At 36.8% G+C, this 20,604-nt stretch overlaps 1 protein-coding gene across 1 annotated transcript; it reads left to right on the forward strand.

Moving 5' to 3' along the window:
* IVD (isovaleryl-CoA-dehydrogenase) lies at positions 1–17,185 on the forward strand. Its single transcript, XM_088969342.1, has 15 exons — positions 1–474; positions 2,980–3,063; positions 3,143–3,200; positions 4,179–4,303; positions 4,421–4,465; positions 8,118–8,166; positions 8,264–8,373; positions 12,093–12,169; positions 12,606–12,656; positions 12,746–12,810; positions 14,456–14,610; positions 14,704–14,744; positions 15,280–15,334; positions 16,488–16,544; positions 16,874–17,185. The coding sequence occupies exons 1-15, from the start codon at positions 370–372 to the stop codon at positions 17,018–17,020; spliced, it is 1,224 nt and encodes a 407-aa protein (XP_088825468.1). The 5' UTR covers positions 1–369; the 3' UTR covers positions 17,021–17,185.
* The last annotated feature ends 3,419 nt before the right edge of the window (positions 17,186–20,604 follow it).

Here is a 20,604-nt window from a genome sequence, read left to right on the forward strand (position 1 = left end):
GTATTCATTTTTTTTTTCACTTTTCCCTTTCCATTTCCCCTCTCCAACCAACTGAGCCACCATCGGTTGGCACGTATTCATCTTTTTTCTGTTATGTAAGCAAGCCCAAATAAATGGAGATCCTCGCAAACAATAAAAAATCTTTCGGTCCACTAAACGAACGGATACCATACCAACGTCTGTCAGACCAAGGGAAACTGAAACTGAGCTAGGGGCCGTCTGATCACAGATGAAATAATAAGATCAATTGCTACCTGTGTCCCTGTCTCTCAGTCTCAGTTTCGTCGCAAGACAAAAAAGGTGTGACTTGAGTCTTCAGCTTTATTCTGTGTAGAGCTTACAATTCTCGTTGAATCGGAGAGCTTGGAGATGCAGAGGTTATGTGCAGTAAGGTCTCTTTCTGGTCTCCTCCGAAAGCGGAGACAACACGCTTGTTTTTCTACTTCTCTACTTTTCGACGATACCCAATTGCAGGTTTGGAATTATGCTGTTAGAGTTTTTATACTTTTTTTCTAATACATCTGTTGCTCCAGATTCGGCGGTGTTTAAGTTTAGAAGATTAAATTAAATGAATGATGTTTGGTAGAAGCTCGCATTAAAGAGGTCATTTCAGGTTCTCTTGAAAATGAACTTCAGTTTTCCTAACGACTGAAAATGAATTCATTTTAACTGGTCACAACATGGGTTCAAAATGCTCTCTAAGACTAAAGCGAAATAATTTCTAATGCAGTGTTAAAACGGAATATCAATCTAAATTTGGTTTTGCTGCCTGCCACTTGGTGAGCTTGGAGTGGCTAAGACAAGATATTCCAATGAAATCTCAACCCTGAGATCACCCCTTTGTTCTCTTTGTTCTAATTTGGAGCCAATCTGTTAACTCATTAAAGATGGACTTTTGTTTCAGTAATACAAAGAATCCTTCAGTGCCTTCAAGGTCATCATAGTTGAACTCTACTTTTCATTTTATCACGAGTGATGATGTCAATCGTATTAAGTACAGATGAAAAAACTTTATAATATTGTATTCGATGAGACTTTGTTGGTGGAAGCAAGCTTTGAATGGAATATTTATGCATTTATTCAATTTCAATTCTTTATCTCTTAAGATCTCTGTGTTTTCTTATAACTTTTTTTTGTTCACTATGCCTTTTCAAATTTATTTATCCTTTTCTATTCCACTTATTCAACTAGTTTGTAATTTTGTATAGTTTCAATCTAAAATTTAGCAACGTGTTTTTACTTTAAATTGTCAACAGTTTACTTTAGAGTTAAAGCACTATACTATTTTCCAGAAGTTGAAATAATGAATGAAATGTGGATAAGCTATTTTCAGTAATTGTTAAACTGGGAGATTAATTGTAAGGGAAGTTATTAACTCAGAATATATGAGATATTCTGTCTAGTTTAAGGGAATACGAGTATTGGAACTTGAAGAACATTTATAAATGGTGATTTTGGTCTGTCCTGGTTGATCAAGCCACTTAACAAGATAAAAAGAACAAAGAAAATACCAGATGAATAAAGGAAAAAAAAATTCCTAACTGGTATATTATCATGGCCTAGGACGCTTATGAGGGAATCACTGCTAGAGAACAAATGACAGGATGGAAAGCAATGCAGTTATTACATACTTCAAGAATCACATTATGTTCATATTTTTGTATGCATGTGTATGTCATGGAGTTTAAGCAGAAATGCATATAAGGGCTTCAAGAGGCATGTTATTTGCAAAATGGCACACTTTTTGTTGACAAGGCTAGATTACAGGTAATACAAATGGTAAAACTGGAATTCTGCAGGGATGCTTTAAGATATAAGGGCTTCAAATAGACCAAAGGGTTCGACTATGATTTGGAAAAGATATGATATCTGAATCATAAACGTGGGTGGGTTTTGATTAGTCAAAATATCTGACCAATCAACTAGAATCATAAACGTGGTAGCCAATCAGGTGTTATTCATCAAAATTCATGGGTGGGTTTTGATTGGTCAAAACTCTTTCAATACCATGTCTTTCCTGCATCATAGATTTTCCCTAGACCAAAATAGAACAAATAAATGCATTTTCAATAAAGAGATTAGCAGAAATGGAAAGTTAGTTAGATAAAAATGACAATTTATATTGTCTTAGTACTGTTATCTATAAAAAAGAGAGGTCATAGAAGATATTTCCTTAGAAATCAGAGCTTTAGAGCTCGGTTTATGAAGTGGTATGCTTCTAGAATGCTGTGAGATGATGAATGTGAAACATACAAGCAAATCATATGGGATGGTTATAAGGCTGACCATGCTTAGAACAATTTTAAGAAATGAGAGATTCATAAACTGAACATAACTGGGATGTGGGTGTCAAAATGGGCAAGTGGCAAGATTAGTTGGGGAAAAAATAAAGTGACTGCATCAAAGGAAACTGAGGGACGGTACTACTTGTATGAATAAGACAAGAGAAAGTCAGTTCAGATGGTTTAATAATGTGAGATGAAGAAAATTCATAAAAAAATCATGAGAAATGAAGAAAGGTGCTGACACTAGTGAAGAGTGATTGGTTCAAGAGAAAGAACATGGATTCAGGTGACAGGAAAAGACTTGAAAATTTGTTCATTAACAGAAGATGTGCTAGATAGAATGGATGAATGTATATGGCGGACAATAAGTTGTTGATGCAATAACGATGCTAGCCACAAGGCAATCAACACAAACAATGATGCTAATGAGAAGAATAATTTGCATTTGAATTAGAAAGTTCAGCCATGTTGAACTTGACTTTTGTAGTGACATCTTAACTATAATGGAAAGTTTTCTTTGCTTGTCTTCTTGAAGGATTCCATGACTAAAGTTCAAAAGTTGTTCAAGATTTTTTTTTTTAATTCTTTTTGTACTCCTACCTATAAATCAGTTAACATGAACTTCCCCTATTTTATAAGATTTTCCCCCAGTCTATGGTTGTCTTCTTATGGTTATCATTTGTGATGCTAACAGTTTAAAGAAAGTGTAGCACAATTTGCACAGGAGAATATTGCTCCACATGCATCAAAAGTGGACAGGACAAACCACTTTCCAGAGGTCTATCCAACAGCTCCTAAAGTAGTACTAGGATAGTTGCTTACTGTAGTTTATTGATTATGACATTTTCTTTTCTCAGGAGGTTAACTTGTGGAAACTTATGGGTGATTTTAATCTCCATGGAATTACTGCACCAGGTATAGATATGCAGAAATTTTCTTTTCTATACAAGTACTGTAGTTACCTTCAACATTATTGGTTACTTTATCATTTTTTCATCAAGTTATTGTGCTTTTGACACCTTTTTAAATATGCTTGTTTTCTGTATATTGAGCATGCTTTTTTACTTAATCTTATTATGGCATGGATGAAGCATTAACCATATAATTTTATCAGCCAAAAAGGTTTCTCAAAGGAGATAAAGTGCAAGGCAGACTGGCTAAGCTGGTAGTTTTATTTGAATAGCACAGTTTGAAATGTTTCAGACTTTCAGTGTAGAAATTACGAGGATTAGTGCTGGTAGATGCTGTCAATCAAAGTTGATGTTTAACACTCTATACATCTATCAGCCCCTTCTCCATTCTGTTGTGTTAGAGAACTTTGCTTGGCTCATGCTAAATGGATATTATTTCCTTTTCCTTGCCTCCTTCAACCTGCTGACCAATGTTACGAAGATTATAACAACTAATTTCCATTTTGTCAGTAGACACATTTTCTTTATGTATGTTATTTTGGTTAGGGGCATTTCTCAGTCCAATGGTAAAACTTTGGTCTGACAAGTGTGAGAACACAGGTTTGAGTATGAGAGTGGCCACTTTCTCTGAAAAAATGGCCAAGGTTAGGTTTGTATATGTTCAGCCCTTCTGAGAGCCCAGATAGCCAGGAGCAACATTGGGCAATGACCCTTTTGGGTTAATGTTGGTTGACAATTAGATGATGCTCTTTTATCATTTGTCTTTGTCCACAAGGACAATTCTATAGTTTTCTATTCCTGGTCAGACCCTTTTCATGAAACATGACTGATTTTTCTTCAGCGTCTGTATTGTGTAGCCTCTCTTTTCTTTTCTTTTCTCTTGGGTAAATTTTGACAGATAATTCCTTTAGAAGTTTATTTCATATTGACATGTCTCGGTGTTGCTTCCCTCCAAAATTAATTGATTTTTTTTTCCTTGTAGAGGAGTATGGGGGACTTGGTCTTGGTTATCTATACCATTGTATAGCAATGGAAGAAGTTAGTCGTGCTTCTGGATCTGTTGGCCTTTCTTATGGTGCCCACTCAAATCTTTGCATCAATCAGCTGGTAAATGGCAAAATTCCAATTTTGGATCATATATATATTTATTTATTTCACATATAAATCTTGAGTAACATATTTTTTTGAACAGTTTCAAGTAATATAACGTCAATGATTTTGTAGGTCAGGAATGCAAGCCCTGCTCAGAAGCAGAAGTATCTACCTAAGGTTTCATTTATTTATTTATTTATTTTTAGGCATGCCTACGGTTTTACTCGTACTTCCTTATTTTTATATGTTGATACTGTTGCTAGGCCTGACTACAAACGACATGCATTGGCTGACTTCATAACTTAGCAACACCAAATCTAAAACCAACAATTCTGTTACTTAGCTGGTGTTTTTCATTTGTGTTTAAAGAGGGTTAAATGAATTATGCTAGTCTTTCCTTTTCTCTTTTGTATCATGCATATTTCAGTTGATGGTCCTTGGTAAATTTAAGGGATTGAATTGTGTTTTGGTCAGGTAAAGTCGTGCAACCATTTAATGCAACCTGATTTACATACTGTCTGTTACTTATGAGATTCTTGTTCATCCTTCTAATTTTTGACCTGCCAATGGGTTCTTACTTCTCACATCATCCAATTACCATCTATGTTCCTTGTGGTCATGGCTAGCAGCCTAATTCTTGAATACCAGCCTCATGCCTAGGTGAGGCAAGTTAGAGAGAATAGCCAAGTTCCAGAGATCTCCATGCAGCAACTATGGATGGAAAGAGATGCAGGAAGGAGGGAGGGAAAAATGGAGGGATACCCTTGCACCCCAGTAGGAAAATAGCTTCCGCTTGTCCTCTTCACTTATTCTGAAACTCTAGAGGAGTCTATTCTCTTTTTGTACTTAAAAAATCTTCAAAATATGCCTAGAGGCCTAGGCTGTACATTGAGAGCTGAACAACCATTGTTCTGTAAAATAAATACAGAATCAGAGAGTTACAAATCCATGTATTTTCAACAAAATTTTTCCTTCACAATTACATATTGAATTTTTCATTTTTTTTGTTCATGAAATTTTGAACCTGTAGACCCACCTAAAAAGTTCAACTTATCAGTACTGTTGTATTGTTTTTCTAAATTCATTGTTGAATTTCTCTTTCTGACAAGATCTATGCATTTACCGAGCTCAGTCTATTTAATTTTACCATTTTCTATTGACTTCAGATGTACAAAACTAAGAACACTGTATCCAAGGCTTTGTTTCCTGAATTCGTTGCCTTTCAGAATGAAGGAATTAAATTGATTTGATTGTTGGTTGAGAGATTTCAACAAGCTATCATAGTAAACTGTCATTTTATTGCACCATGAGTTAGAAGTATCAAGACATATGCTTCTTAGGATACATTCATAGTTTTCAAGGCGCCAAGGCGAGGCTAGGCGACAGGGGGGTGCCTTGTTGCCTAGCCGCCTAGGCAATGGATAATTTTTTATTTTTTATTTTTAATTTAAAAACATAGATCCTAGGGTAGTTCCCTAGGTACCATAACCATATTTCCTTAATAGTTATTAATACTTTTCATAAGAAAACTATAAAGTTCATGTTTAAGTATAGAAAATCAACATATCCGTGAGAAGAAAAAGAAGAAAAAAAAGAAAATTGAAAAAAATATAGGGGCTGAACCCTTATTTTTCTTATAGGAAAAGAAGAAAAGAAAAAGTAGAAGGTATGGAAGAAAAAGTAGAAGAAAAGAAGAAAATTCGTTGATTAGACAAAATTTTATGTTCTACCTTACTTATTGGTTTGGATTTTGAAGTCTTTGAGGGTTCAATATAGCATTTAGCAATGTTTGTGTTGATTAAACCTAGCAAATCAGAAAATAATAAAAAGAAATTAGTATATAAGCACACAAAATGAATATTTTAGTTTAATAATGTCTATTTTATAATTATAATCTCAAAAAATACAGAATAAAAAGTATTTTATAATAGAAAGTACAAAACGGCTTGGTGATTAGGCGAGGCGAGCCTCCAAGGGCGCTTTGTCGCCTAGGTGTCACCTTGACAACTATGGATGCATTTTTGTTCTTTATTGGGTATACATTAATCTAACACATGGGAACCATTGTTGGGGATCCACTTTGACTGAAAGGATGTTCTAGATATATGATGTATGATGTACTTGAATCCTATTGAATCATTAAAACAACATTTTGATTTCTATAGTATTGATCATCGAACCTTGATGATTACAAAAGTTTTTATAGAGAGGAGCACCTTATTATTATAGGTGTTATTGCTGTATTGCACCTTATCTTATGTCTAGTTGGGTTGAATTAAAAGCCTACATAATGCAGGCTTCATAATAAGACAATAGGGCAATTATTTAGGTCTTTATGATACCATTTAAATTAGACATGGGACCACAAATTAAAGAAATTAAGTGGGTTAAGTTAAAGGCCCATCTACTCCACTTAAGTTGGGGATGGGTAGGTCTGTCAATGATACCTGAAAATTCGAGGCCAGATCTGATTAAAATCTGGACCCGATTATATTATAATATTTATTAATTTTAATATATAAATTTTATATAATTATATTTAAAATTATAAAAATATATTCTATATGAATTTATACATATAATCAATTTAGTATGCTATATTTAAAATGAATAATTTTTTAATTTTCTGGCATTTTAGAAAATTTATAGCGGAGTCAGATTAAATAAAAGACTTAATCGAGCTTTAATTGAACAAAGTTCAGGCTTGATTTCTATTAGGGTCTATTTGAGTTTGATGCTGATCGAGTTCAAATCTCTCTCTCTCTCTCTCTCTCTCTCTATATATATATATATATATATATATATAATTTTTCAACTGAGCTGAACTCAAACTTATTGAATATTTAGTCGAGCTGAACATGAACAGCAAAATGGAGTTCAAATTAAACTCGAACTTGAATATAGGTATATCTTAGTTCAACCAAGCCAAGACATGCTGAAGATATATATTTTTTTCTTTTTTCTTTTTTGAAAGAAGAAGGCAAAGTATTTCAATAAGATCAAAGAGCCATAATACAATGAAGCCTCTGTACAATGAGAAGCTGTACAGAGGGAATCAGCTTGCCAAAACAGCCACCCATCAAAAAACAAAAACTATAAATTCCTTACAAAAAGGAAATCTGAATAAAAAAGGAAGAAATATGTCTATTTTTGAATAAAGAAGGGTGGATTTCCAACCAAGACATCCCAGGCCAGGTAACTAAAACCTCCTTTCAAGTTTCAACTGGGTTCCGAGATTAGCAAACAGTTCGACTGGTACAATGGCCAAACAAGTTGTAAATAGAGCCCGACTCTTTTGGAAATTGTACCACAATGATTGATGTAATTGATAGAAATTAGGGTTAAGTAGAACACGCCAGCCTAACTTACTCTGGGAATACAACTCACTTGTGTATATTCTATTCTTTATTCCACAATCAATAAATTTTGAATGTTAACACTAAAAAAATGATTTCAGTCTCTATTCCTGGTTAATTATCTGAATATCCAAACAATATGATCAATCATATGATTACAATAATCTAATTGGATGAAGATCACAATTGGAGGCCTTCCATTTGGATCCAATCTAGTGTTGGCTGGCCAAAAAATATATGCCATGTCCTCCTTATAATTTTCTCTTAGAAGCTAATATCATCAGCTGTTATGGTAGAATATTGAACAAGAATGAATACCATGTATGCTATTTGCATCCTACCAATTAGTGTGGAAATTTCTAATTTTTATGAGTATTACATTTTCCTTTGTCATATCATTGTAGGCATTCATATTTATCTTCCTCTTATAGTGCTTTTCTGCATACTAACTATATAATTACATCTCTTTAAAGCTTATTAGCGGGGAACATGTAGGAGCTTTGGCAATGAGTGAACCCAATGGTAACTGTTGTGGATTATTGAGCTTTTCTTATACTATGGATTTGATGATAAAGACACTATTTTAACTCTTATATGGTCTTGCTTTATATATGATCAGCTGGTTCTGATGTTGTTAGCATGAAATGCAAGGCTGATCGGGTTGATGGTGGTTATATTTTAAATGGTAACAAGATGTGGTGTACCAATGGTCCAATTGCTCAAACTTTGGTATTCTCCTAGAATCTCTAGCATTGTGTATTCATATATCTAGCAATACCTATTTCTCATTTTATATAAGATCTAAATATTGGTATCACTTTTTCTTCTGCCTTCATGAAAGTTATGATCATGTTTAACTTTTGAAACCTATACTTAAATTGTATATTGTTTTGCACTAGTGCTTCGTAGTATTTCAATTTGATGTTAATATCCCCTATTTTCTGATTCATTGAGAGGAAAACTAGAATTTAACAATACAATATAATCTACAAAAGGATGAGTAAACAACTACAAGAATCCATAGCTTTGAGTTTATTCATGTTTGTTGTAGAACTTGCCTAGTTAAGCTGACAAAAAAAACTTGCCTAGTTAATTGCTTTCAGACTGAACTAGACCTGATGGTTGGAACTACCGTGAACATCAACCAGTTGCATGAAGTTTCTGGCCAATCCCTGAACATTTCTAGACAAAAGAAAATCTTATGCACTTATATGAACATTCAGTCAAGCCATGTCAATGGTTTGCAAAACCCAGACACTTCCATCCTTTTTAATACTATTGCTGCCAAGGATGGGGCTGAGGGCAACATGGTAACTTTGCTTATGTTCGAGGCCGATGAGTCCAACCTAAGAGCAGGGAAGAGAGCAAACGTCAGAGGCCCCGGGTGTTATCCCAAGGGCGGAGACTCCGACAGTCAAGTTAGTCAAGTGCTTAAGGAGGGGTCGGACTAGGCTTGAGACAAGGGCTCTAGTCCTTAAGAGCTCAGACGAGGCCTCTCGAGAGTAGAAATGTAAGAGAGCAAGAGTGAGCAAGATGGATTTACCTTGAGCTAGGCACCCCCTTTTATACTTGACCTTGCCATGGAGTGGTTGGAGGCAGCCACATGGCACAATCCAGGGCCTTGCCATGTGCGCCTAACCGCCTACATCACTTCCCCCCCACTCTCGAGGCAGTAGTGGTCGAGGTCGACCAGGTTGCTGAGCAGAGACCTTAGCCTCAGCCGAAGAGAGTAGTACATAGCTTCGTGGAGGCATCAGATGGCGTGTTAGGCAAAGGCCTTGGCTTTGATCGAAGAGAGCGTCATATGGCGCGGAGGCGTCGGCCTCGACTACTGAGAGCTCTTCTTAGTAACCCTGTGGCGATTGCTTCCTTGTTGACTTCTCGCCTCTTTGGAGGATCATGATGAGCCAAGAGCGTGGGACTGTTCCCGATACAAGTGTGAGTCATCCGCGTTCGTTGGTCGTGCTTGTATGAGTGTCACCATGGATCTGTACACGGGACGGGCGTTCGCGTCGATTGGTTATGGCTGTGTGTGAAACAGGTGATGGGTCTCCCAATTTGGGTTGCTCCTGACCCAGAGTTGGCGGGTGGACTGGTTTGTCTTTTCGGCGTCATTTCGTCTTCCCGAGGTCGATGCCATGTGGCACATGTTGGTTCGGGCTGTTAGATCGGCGACTCTACAACTGCTGGATCAAAGCGATCAGAGCTGTACATTTTTCTTTAAATAAGGTTGCTGGTTGAGGCGGTTCCCCACCATTTTCTCGCTTCTACTTGTGATCCCAAAGACCTCGACCACCAACTAGTCAATCCCTTAGTCTTCTTCCTCAAACTCGGTCACTAGGTAAAGAACTTCTCCTCGAACCATGTCGTATTTAGACTCCAGACCTGAGTGTTACAATCTTCTTGACCTGATTGACACCAACAACCCTTCTTCCACCTTGTCCAGTAGTGAGAGGGCTGGCATTGAATCCGAGAGCTCCCCTTGGGTGCCTGGAGTCCAGGTACTGAGGGAGAGGACCACCCCTGGAGGCACCGAGTGCGACTGACGGGTCAGGGAGTCTCCCGATGAAAGTACCGACTCCACGAGGCCAAGGGGTGATGTCGTAGGGAATGCCTTAGCGCATCTTGAAGTGGAGCCGAAGGAAGCCGAGAACCCTCCTCCTGAGTAGCTAGCCGAGGCCAAAGGCTGAGGCGTGACGTTGATGTGTTGCCCACGCTCCGATCTGGACAGTGAGCTCAAAAAGGCTCTGAGCTTACATCGACTGGTTCAAGCGGGAAGAGCTTAAAGTCAGAGACCTCGACCCCTCGGTATCCATGCATGCATGTCAACGGCCTTCGGTCCGGACCCCTCAAATGGTCCATCTCCAAGACACCGCCCAAGAACAAGGCCGAGTTCTTGAAGAAGGCACAAAAATACATTGCCGTCGAAGAAGCTAAGGCCAGTGAGCGCCTCCATGAGCCAGAGGTTGACCCCAACCTAGGGTCGCTAAGAAGAAGAGGAAGGAAAGAGAAGACCGCGGCCATGGCAACACCAACAAAGACAATGAAAAGAAGCTGTCGGCCCCTTCCTTCGACAAATATACACTTCTGAACTCCTCCCGAACACATATACTGATGCAAGTTGGGAAGAGAGCATACATTCAAGGCCCCGGGTGTTATCCTAGGGGCGGAGACTCCGATGGTCAAGTTAGTCAAATGCTTAAGGAGGGGCCGGACTAGGCTTGAGACGAGGGCTCAGGGCTAGTCCTTAAGAGCTCAGATGAGGTCTCTCGAGAGTAGGAATGCAAGAGAGCAAGAGTGAGCAAGATGGATTTACCTTGAGTTGGGCACCCCCTTTTATACTTGAACTTTCCATGGCGTGGTTGGAGGCAGTTAGAGATGGACGACTAGGATCTCATCCAGCTGATGCCACGTGGCGCAATCCGGGGCCTTGCCATGTGCGCCTACATCAAATACCTTACTTTTCTTATTTCAAATGGTAACAGGATCAAGGAGATTTTATAGAAACAGCAAATGGAATTATTATCTCTATCATCCAATCTACCAAGGATGAGTAGACAAAGACCAAAAAGATGCCTTTAATAAGAGAAAGTAAACCATCAACATGTACAAGTACACATGGCAAGTCTCCTCACAAGAAGATAGGAGAAGACAATCTGGCCATAAACATGCAAGATCTCAGGTGAGCTACTCCAGTAGGTGAAGGATTTTGTAGAAATGTATTTTTCCCCCATAACTTATTTGCCACTGTTTGTTGGAACTGAAATTTGCAACTTCACCAACCTATTAACCTTTTGGTATAAATTGATGACTGGGTATTTTAAACTAACAAACGGTAAATCTTAATTGAGTAACTTTTTGCACTTAACTTTATTTCTTTATGCATACTTCAAATATTTTTTCTCATTTTAATTTATGTTTCTGATAAAAATAATGATAAAAAAATGTTTTAGGCCATAACTGATGTCTGAATAATGGTGTGGTTCTGCCTTCCTCTTGTATTTTCCAATCTGCCTGATCTCATGAAGTTTTGATAAACCTTAGGCTAAAATCCCATCTCTAGAATCCTCCCCTTGTGGCCAGAGAAAAAGAAAAAGAAAAGCTTGCTGGCCAGTGACAGCGAGCTGTATAGTTAGTAGTTACTTTGAGAGTAAGCTGTTTTCTTCTTCCTCTTCATAACCTGTACATTTATTGCTGCCTTTTATTTTATTATTTGAATGTTTTTTGTGTAACAACATATCAAATATTTCCCTGAAGTAATCAGTAAAGGATGTTTTCCCTTGTGGGGCTCAACATGGTAGCTTAGTTGACATATGGCAAAGAAACTATATGTTTGAGTCAAGTTTACCAACAAAAAGGAAGTCTTCTTTAGTTTGCTCTCTGATGATATATCTGTTATTATTATTTTTCTTCCTTTTATTTGTCACTGATATGGTGAATTGGATCAGGTTGTTTATGCAAAAACAGACATTACTGCTGGTTCAAAAGGAATCACAGCATTTATTATCGAGAAGGGAATGCCAGGGTACTTGTACTACATAAAACCTGGTTTACTAATTCTGGTTGAACTCTAAAACCTAAGAACTAAAAATTGTGTTGGGTTCTGACTCATCTCCACTAAAAATTAGGTTGATATGATAAGTCGAATGTGTCATGGGCACATCATATTTTTCTCTTTCACTTAAAACAAGGACAGTATGGAACATAAGTGAAATGCATGAGAAATTGTCTGTTTTTAGGTGTATGTGCAGACACATGAAAGTTATGTTATTGTTATCAATGCAAGCATGCATGGGCAAACACTATAGTAGCAAAAAAGCACATGCACATAGAAATATAAATGAAGAAAAATCAGTACAAAGCATATTTGCAGAGAGAAATATTTGAAAATAGTAAAATAAATGGAAAAACAACCCAAGGGGATTTTCTGAATGTTTGTTATTTGGTGTAATATTTTGCAGCTTCAGTACTGCCCAGAAATTAGACAAGCTTGGGATGCGAGGAAGTGATACGTATGTCCACAGTGCTCATATGTGATTACCTGTTTCTATTTGTTTGTTAGCATTAGCAGCAGGTTTTTATATACTCAACAATGATGCAGATGCGAGCTCGTTTTTGAGAATTGTTTTGTTCCTGAAGAAAATGTTCTTGGGCAGGAAGGGAAAGGTATTGGCATCATTGAGACCTCCAATCTGTCATTAGAAAAGCTCATTCATACTGAAAGAAGAGAAGTACTTTTAGCAAGTGAATGAAAAATACTACATGAATAGAACCTGATTTATCCTAGCATTCAGATGCTGAGTCAGATCTACCAAATAATTGCTGTTTATTTCAACTAAGTATCAGAATTGTTTCCTCATATTGGCACATTGCCAATGATCTTGGCCTCTTTCTCTTTCTATGTTTCTTTTTCTTTCTGGAAAAAAGCAGCTAATTTTGTTCATAAAAGAGAAAGCAAACGGATGTACACATTTTACAAAATATAATGCAGCCCCATCCTCAGAAAATAAAAAATTAGAAAAGGATAGAGCTGTTACTATACAGGAAAAGAAAGTAACAAGTAAAAATAAAACAACTTTCCATATGAAAGGCTACAAAGGATAGGATCAGGAATAAAGCCATCTGTAGAAACCTAGGAGTAGCTCCAATAAGTGATAAAATAGAGAGAGAGAGAGAGAGAGAGAGAGAGAGTAGGCTAAGATGGTTTAGTCACGTTCATAGAAGACTACCAACAGCTCAGTTAGAAGAAGTGATTTGTTATGAGTGGAAGGGGCTATAAGAGCTAGGGGTAGATCAAAAAGGATATGGGTAAAAGTAGTAAGAAATGATTTAAGCACTAATAGTGTAACAGTGGATATGGTTTTAAATAGAACTGATTGGCGAAACAGGATTCATGTAACTGACCTCATAAAGTTGGGATAAGTCATGAATGATGATGATGATGATAATGAAAACAACTTTCCATACCCTTCCTATGTAGGTCATCAGCCATGATATTTTGTTCCTCTGGGATCCACCTTCAGAGAGATGGGAATGAGCTAAAATGGTCTCTAATCTTATTAAGGTAGTGTATCAATCTCTGCAGACCTGAACATTCTCTTTTAGCCCATTCGATCACATAAACTGAGATGCCAAAAACTAAAAGCACTGGAGGCTGCATTGTTTTTGCATTCCTTGAAGCAGTAAATAGCTGAATGGGGGAGCCATTTGGATATTTAAATACTCCTCCAACTCCAGCAGGAGCAGGATTACATAGAGAGTTGCCATCAAAGTGATACGTGGCTTGATCTTGTGGGATAGACACAGGAGCCACTTGTTGTCTTGTTCCAGTAACTGTTCAACCAAAATTATTTGGTTCTACTAAATCCATATTTTGAGATAATATTTTCTTGTTATTTTTTTTTGTTTGAAAAGGATTCATAGTTTTCTGATCAAAATCTTCTTAAATTTGTTGGTTATCAAAAATATCCACCTATATGTGTACCTGTTGAATTGGCATGAATCTCCACTTGTGCAAATTAACAGTTTTATAGCAATATTGCATGTAAAATGGAGATCAGGTGGCTTAAGCCAGGTATTTGTAACAGGGAAATTTGGCATATTGTACATACTGATTCTTTCAGTTTTAATAAAAATTACAGTTATCCATCAAAAAAGCATATTACATGTCACATGACACCCTACAGGTTTATAAGGGCTCACCTCCCCCTCCCCCTCTCTAGGATTTATGATTTTCTACCGAACGCTGGGGATTGTGTAAGCTTTTATTAAATATCATATAATTCTTATGCCAAATTGTTCTTTTCTTCAGGGGTCTATGTCATGATGTCGGGGCTAGATTTGGAGAGGCTTGTTTTGGCAGGTGGACCTGTCGGTCTTATGCAGGCATGCCTTGATGTTGTTCTTCCATATGTTCGCCAGCGTGAGCAATTTGGCCATCCTATTGGGGAGTTTCAGTTAATACAGGTTGACATCTAAGACTCTAGTATTGCTGATGCCTTGTATAGGAATCAGTATTTGACTTGTGACTAAAGACTGTTGATTGACACTAAAATACAGGGTAAAATTGCTGACATGTATACTTCATTACAATCTTCAAGGTAAGGTTTCTTATCTAACAATTTATGATTGTTATTTTTATACTTCTGTCTCAGTTTTCTTTTTTTTCTTTTTGATCAATAACGGTGAATTGAATTAAGATTATGAAAATTACAAAGCAAGGGAGCTAAACAATCTTAACTCCCGAGTACAACCAGTGAACACCAAAAGTAAAGCAATTACAACACAGCCCAAAAGATGGAGTTTCTGTTCACCCCTTGCCTAGCTAGACCATCTGCCAATGAGTTTGCACTTCTCTTTACCCATGTGCATTGAATTTCAATGTCCTTAGTCAGCCGCTTAAATTTTCTCTTTTCATTGCTGTAATTCCAGAGCCTAGAGTTATCCTCTTTTAGTCAGTTCACCACAACTTCAGAATCTCCTTCTATGATCAACTTATTAATATGCATGTTTTCATCCCCTTGTCTAGGAAGTGATGACCTTTCATTGTACTATTTTTTTCTTTTTTTATTAATAAAATATTGCAAATAAAAAAGGAATAATCCTTTTTTTCCTGCCTGCACTTTTATATTTCAGATCTTTCGTATATTCTGTAGCAAGGGACTGTGACAATGGGAAAATCGACAGAAAGGTGCTTTAGATATCCTTATTCCCAATTTTTCTCTCATGCCTTGATGATTTCTGAAGCTCTAGTTTTTATATATTTGTTTTTTGTCAAAAGAAAATGAGAAGCATTCAGAAACTGTTAATCATTATTTTAAAAATTGTAATCATATTGTAAATTGCAGAGAATGTTAAATTGAACCAAATCGTGAATCATGAACTTTAGGATTTTATGTTTTTAAAAAATTGTCCAAAGAATTAAATATATATACTAAAGGTGTAAATATACAACACAAAATGATTTTACTGCACTTTAGAATCACATCCACCAGAAGTAATTACTACAATGAAATTTACCCCTTGGCACTATTAGTATAATATGATATTATAACATTGACGTTAAAGTCGATTAACTCACACATAATGAATCTTTAACCTATCCACAATGAAAAAAATAAAAAATTAAAGTGTTTAAGTAGGTTTTAAATAAACCAAATGTGCCTTATTCTAGTAAGGGTTTTGTAGCACAAAAGCCTCGTCAGTTATAAAAATAAACAAATGACAAATTACCAAATGAAGTCATAAACTCATGATAACCTGATTGTTTCTAATTTTATGAATCAGATAAATTGTAAATTCAAGAAGAAAAAACAAAAGATATTTACAGAAAAAGATTTATTCAGAAGATGTAAATAAAACCCTTGGGATTCATGCTTTGGATCTTGAATCATGTTAAGCTGTAAGGTTAATGCAGATAGTCAATTTAATAGATTTCTGTAATCTTTACCAACTTGAGCACAATAATTGCAACTTCTGGTACATCCCTTTTTTGTTTGGGGGTGGATGGGAGAATGGTCAGATGGATATGATTGTCCATTTCTGCAAAATTTCCATTGGATGGAGATTTTTACTAATATGAGTGGGCTCAAACTTTTACACAGATCACCAAGGTGGGATCTGCGGAATGGTTAATCTCCCCCTTGTGCACAATTGTACTGTTTGTAGATTATTCTTTCCAATCAGTAGTCAATACAATGAGTTGATTCATTTTCTCCTCATCTTCATAATGCAATGATGCCTCACTGAAATAAAAAGCATATGTCTAGATTCCTTGTCACATTTGTGCATTTTCACAGAATGATCAAATTTAATATGACCAGTATGAGAAAACAAATTTTCAGGATTGTGCAGGAGTTATACTCTTTTCTGCTGAAAGAGCCACACAAGTTGCTTTACAGGTGAAATAACAGAACATATATCACTCTCGTTGGTGCATGATTTTACTTATTCTTAATAAATTACTCCCTTTGATATCTTGAATGCTATTTGGTCCTTTGCATTTTCCATCGTCTCCCTTGCCTTTGCGGTAGGACATTCATCTTATATACCAATATCCCTATCTCATAGATTGCTTAGATCAGCCATACGAATACGATTCCTCCACATGGTAAAAGTAGGTGGAATCATCAATGAGCTTTCCCGATTGACCCAATTAGGAAATCTTAAACTATTACTAGTAGCAAACGTTTCAATTATAATATCTTAATATTTTATGTTAATATGGCAGGCTATCCAGTGTCTAGGTGGAAATGGATATGTGAACGAGTACCCAACCGGTCGTCTTCTACGAGATGCTAAACTATTTGAGATTGGAGCAGGGACTAGTGAGATCAGAAGAATGATTATCGGTCGTGAGCTCTTCAAAGATGATTGAAGTGCCACGCTTTCACTAAGATTTGCTCAGTGGGTTAGCCAGCTCCTTCTAATGTCTTGGCTCAACATCATTGCTCGACAACTTCCCAATTGTTCCTCGCTGTATTCTGACCAGATTCTTCCCACAAAAATTTATAAATAAAAATAGGGCAAAATTTCTGGTGCATTCTTTGGAAATTGTATCAACTATCAACATAACTCAAATTTTGATATAATATGCCATAAAACTATCAAAGTACACCATAATTGGGCTCTAAAAATAGATAATAAAATAAATACCAGAGTTTGGGGGACAAACAATAAAATTAAGTCCGCGTTCTGTGCATCCGTTGGTGCACTGGACACGTGAATCCGCCAATCACAGGCGACCATGTCAGCATTTCGAAAAAAACACCAACTTTAACTGGTGTTCAGCCGTTAGTTGAACAAATCCGGTTCAACCACCCACAAAAAGATAAAACTCAAAAGGAGGGCTTCTTTCCAGTGTAATATCTTTCGAACTCTCCCCTTCCCATCTCTTGTCTTCATCTAACCCGAGCATCCCGCCGGCCACTCACCACACACCGGCATCCTTGACTGTAGAATGGTGGCAAGAAATCCAGCATTTTGGCAAGCAATTCATTTAATGGTTTTGTTCCGATGGAGATTGAAAAGTGCAGCTTGTTAAGCGTTCTTTATCTAGAAGGGAATCACTTTTCCGGTGAAGTTCCTTCAAAGAGAGAGAAGGGATCCGAAGATGTTATCTCTTGGAGGAAATTTCTTCTCTAGCCAGATTATCTGTATGAATTGGAAATATTGAATCTAAGGCAAAACAACCTGACTGGCAGTGACTACTTTGAATCTCAATGGCAACAGATTTAGACAACTTATGAAGGCTACTTGTTCTGAATGAGTGGTAATAGTTTCTCAGGAAGGATACCTTCCAGCATTGGAAGTCTGTTGGATCTTAGGGCTCTAGATTTGAGTTGGAAAAACCTCTCTGGTGAGTTGTCGCTCGAGCTTTCAAATTTGCCAAATTCGCAAATAATTGCAAAGCAAGACAATGCACCATCTGGAGATGTATCAGAAGGTTTCAGTCGCTTATTGAGTTTAAGGTATTTGAACCTCACATCAAATACTCTAGTCCCTGATACAAGTATGGTTCCCAATGCACAGCTGAAAATGGCTATGAGAACAGTGTGAGTACAATTTTGTGATGACTGAATCCGCCCTCTAGAAAAAATAGGGAAAAAATAAAAAATCAATAGGTCCATTTAAGAACAATAAAATCTAATTAGCGTCGAAGTCAAAACCACATGTAATACTAAAAAAAAAAAAAAAAAAATTGCGCCCAATAGGCGTATTTAAAGAAGTGGATCAGGTACAAATTCTGCACCCAATTCACTTTTTCCCTTGATTGTTTTGTAAATATGAAAAAACTTTACACCCATTGGGGGTAAAGTTTATACAGGGACTAGAGCATTTGAATTTCTTTTAGGTATGAAATTTGTATTGCAAAAAGTGATGCAAATCTTATTCCCCTTCCTCACTCTTTCATTTTCTTCCATGTAGAGTGGTTGTCACATCATCCTTCCCTCCAAAGCAAAGTAAAATTTGTGAAACAAGATTTTTCTCACCTTCATTCCAACACATTTACAGGTAAATAAACATAAACTTCATGCCACGAGACATTTTAAAGAAAAATCTTAATTAAGATGAAACTTCTAAAGGGGAAAAGAAGCAAATATTGTCAATTGTCACGTAACCCTTCCAAATCACATGGGACTCGTGAAATGTGGGTCTCATTGGATAACCACCTGAAAATCCTTCTCCATTGACACCAAATAAAGCTAAAAGGGATCAAGTCCTTGACTCCTACAAATTAATAACAGAAAAACATGAGGAAATTGAGATACCCAATGAAAGAATTTCTTCCAATAAATAAACGAAAATAAAAGTATTAATCACCGACCTACATTTGAAGATATTGACTATTTAAGTGGCACAATTAATAGGGTAGGAGTACGTCTATAATTCATTATGAACCTTCCCAGATGATTCCCTCCCCCGGCCCACCAATTACAGTGATAAGTGGTAACCATTCTTTTCAACAGCTTTCAAATCCATTCTTTTAAATTTCCTTGTCTTCTGTCTAAACCTAGATTATGAAGTGGCGATGGTAGATGGCTGGTGGGTGATTTCTAGTAACCATCATACTCGTGACAATGATCACAAACCATGTAGAATGATGCTTAGAGAGCAGTAGAGCACTTCTGGGTGCTGGCCAAAGAGTACCGACCAAAATCACTTAACAGGGCTTTACTTTTACCTACACAGGGTGTTTAGACCTGTACTCTGTAGGCTCTATCCTTTTGTCTTTAGATTAGAAGATCGTCTTGATTACTGTTTATTTCCCTAGCATTGCAATAATAATAATAAAAATGGAAGTTGATTAGGGCACATCCCCTTTTTTTCGTTTCTGATAAAATGGGCATTGCATTAGCGAAAAGATAAAGGAGTCACTGTTGGTTACCAAAGAGATAAAAATAAAAAAATGGGGTGTTTTTCTCTTTTAGCGGACTTACTCAGTATTGACCTGGGATGTGCCCCCATTTATTGGTTACCATCAAATCTTCTCTCTCCACCAGGCAGACTTTATAAAGAACAGACACATTGCATATAGACCTGCTCACGGGCCAGGTTAGGTTTCGGGTTTAGCCATGAACATTTTACACTGTTTTAGTCTTGGGTTTCTGGTCAGACCCATTCAAATTTTGGCAAAAGCTCAACCCGATTCCAGCCTATTAACAGGTTTAATTGCAGAATGCAGATGACAATATCTTAGCAAGAATAGCGGATTCAATCTGGTATTTGTTGGTTATGGTCACTTGGTTTCCCTGTAGGCTTGATTAAATCCGATGTACCCTTCTCTGCCCTTACCTCTTAATCCTGCTATCATGTGTATTATATAATGCCAAGAAAGAAAAATCAAGAGAGTGTAAGGGTTTGGAATCAGAATTGGAATAGGCTATTCCGATTCCAACTGTAAGGTTGGACAGAATTGGAATCCAATTCCTATTCCTGCTGGAATGGCATTCCTTCATTTGAGGGAATGGCCATTCCCTGCCTCTCCCTTAGGAATGAAATCTCATTCTTGCTGATTCCCATTTTTATTCCTATTCCTATCTGGACCAAACAAACTATGAGAATGGATCATTCTATTTCTGATTCCAATTATAAATGCAAACCAAACAGACACTAAATATGACTAAAGCTTTTTGATAAAATGGGCTCGAATCTCATTGAAGGTAATGACCAAATGAGCTTTCTACAGACAGGGTATGATACGATAAATCAATACCTATCAACATCAAAATTATCCATACTATTAAATTAAATGGTGCGTCCTATCTATCTTGCCAACCATACTTAACCATGCCGAAGACAGAAATGTAATATCATGAGTGAGGCTGGCAAGGAATGCTCCTCAATATCTCATTTAATGTTTGTAAATGATTGCCTTTCTTTGACAATTTTAAGGGCCTGTTTGGTTTGCAGTTGGAATTGGAATCGGAATCATAATTAAAATTTTTTGGAATTGAAATC

This window comes from Nelumbo lutea, chromosome 2 (genome assembly GCF_056320005.1).
Source record: "Nelumbo lutea isolate HS-2025 chromosome 2, American lotus-T2T, whole genome shotgun sequence".
Classification (NCBI taxonomy): Eukaryota; Viridiplantae; Streptophyta; class Magnoliopsida; order Proteales; family Nelumbonaceae; genus Nelumbo; species Nelumbo lutea.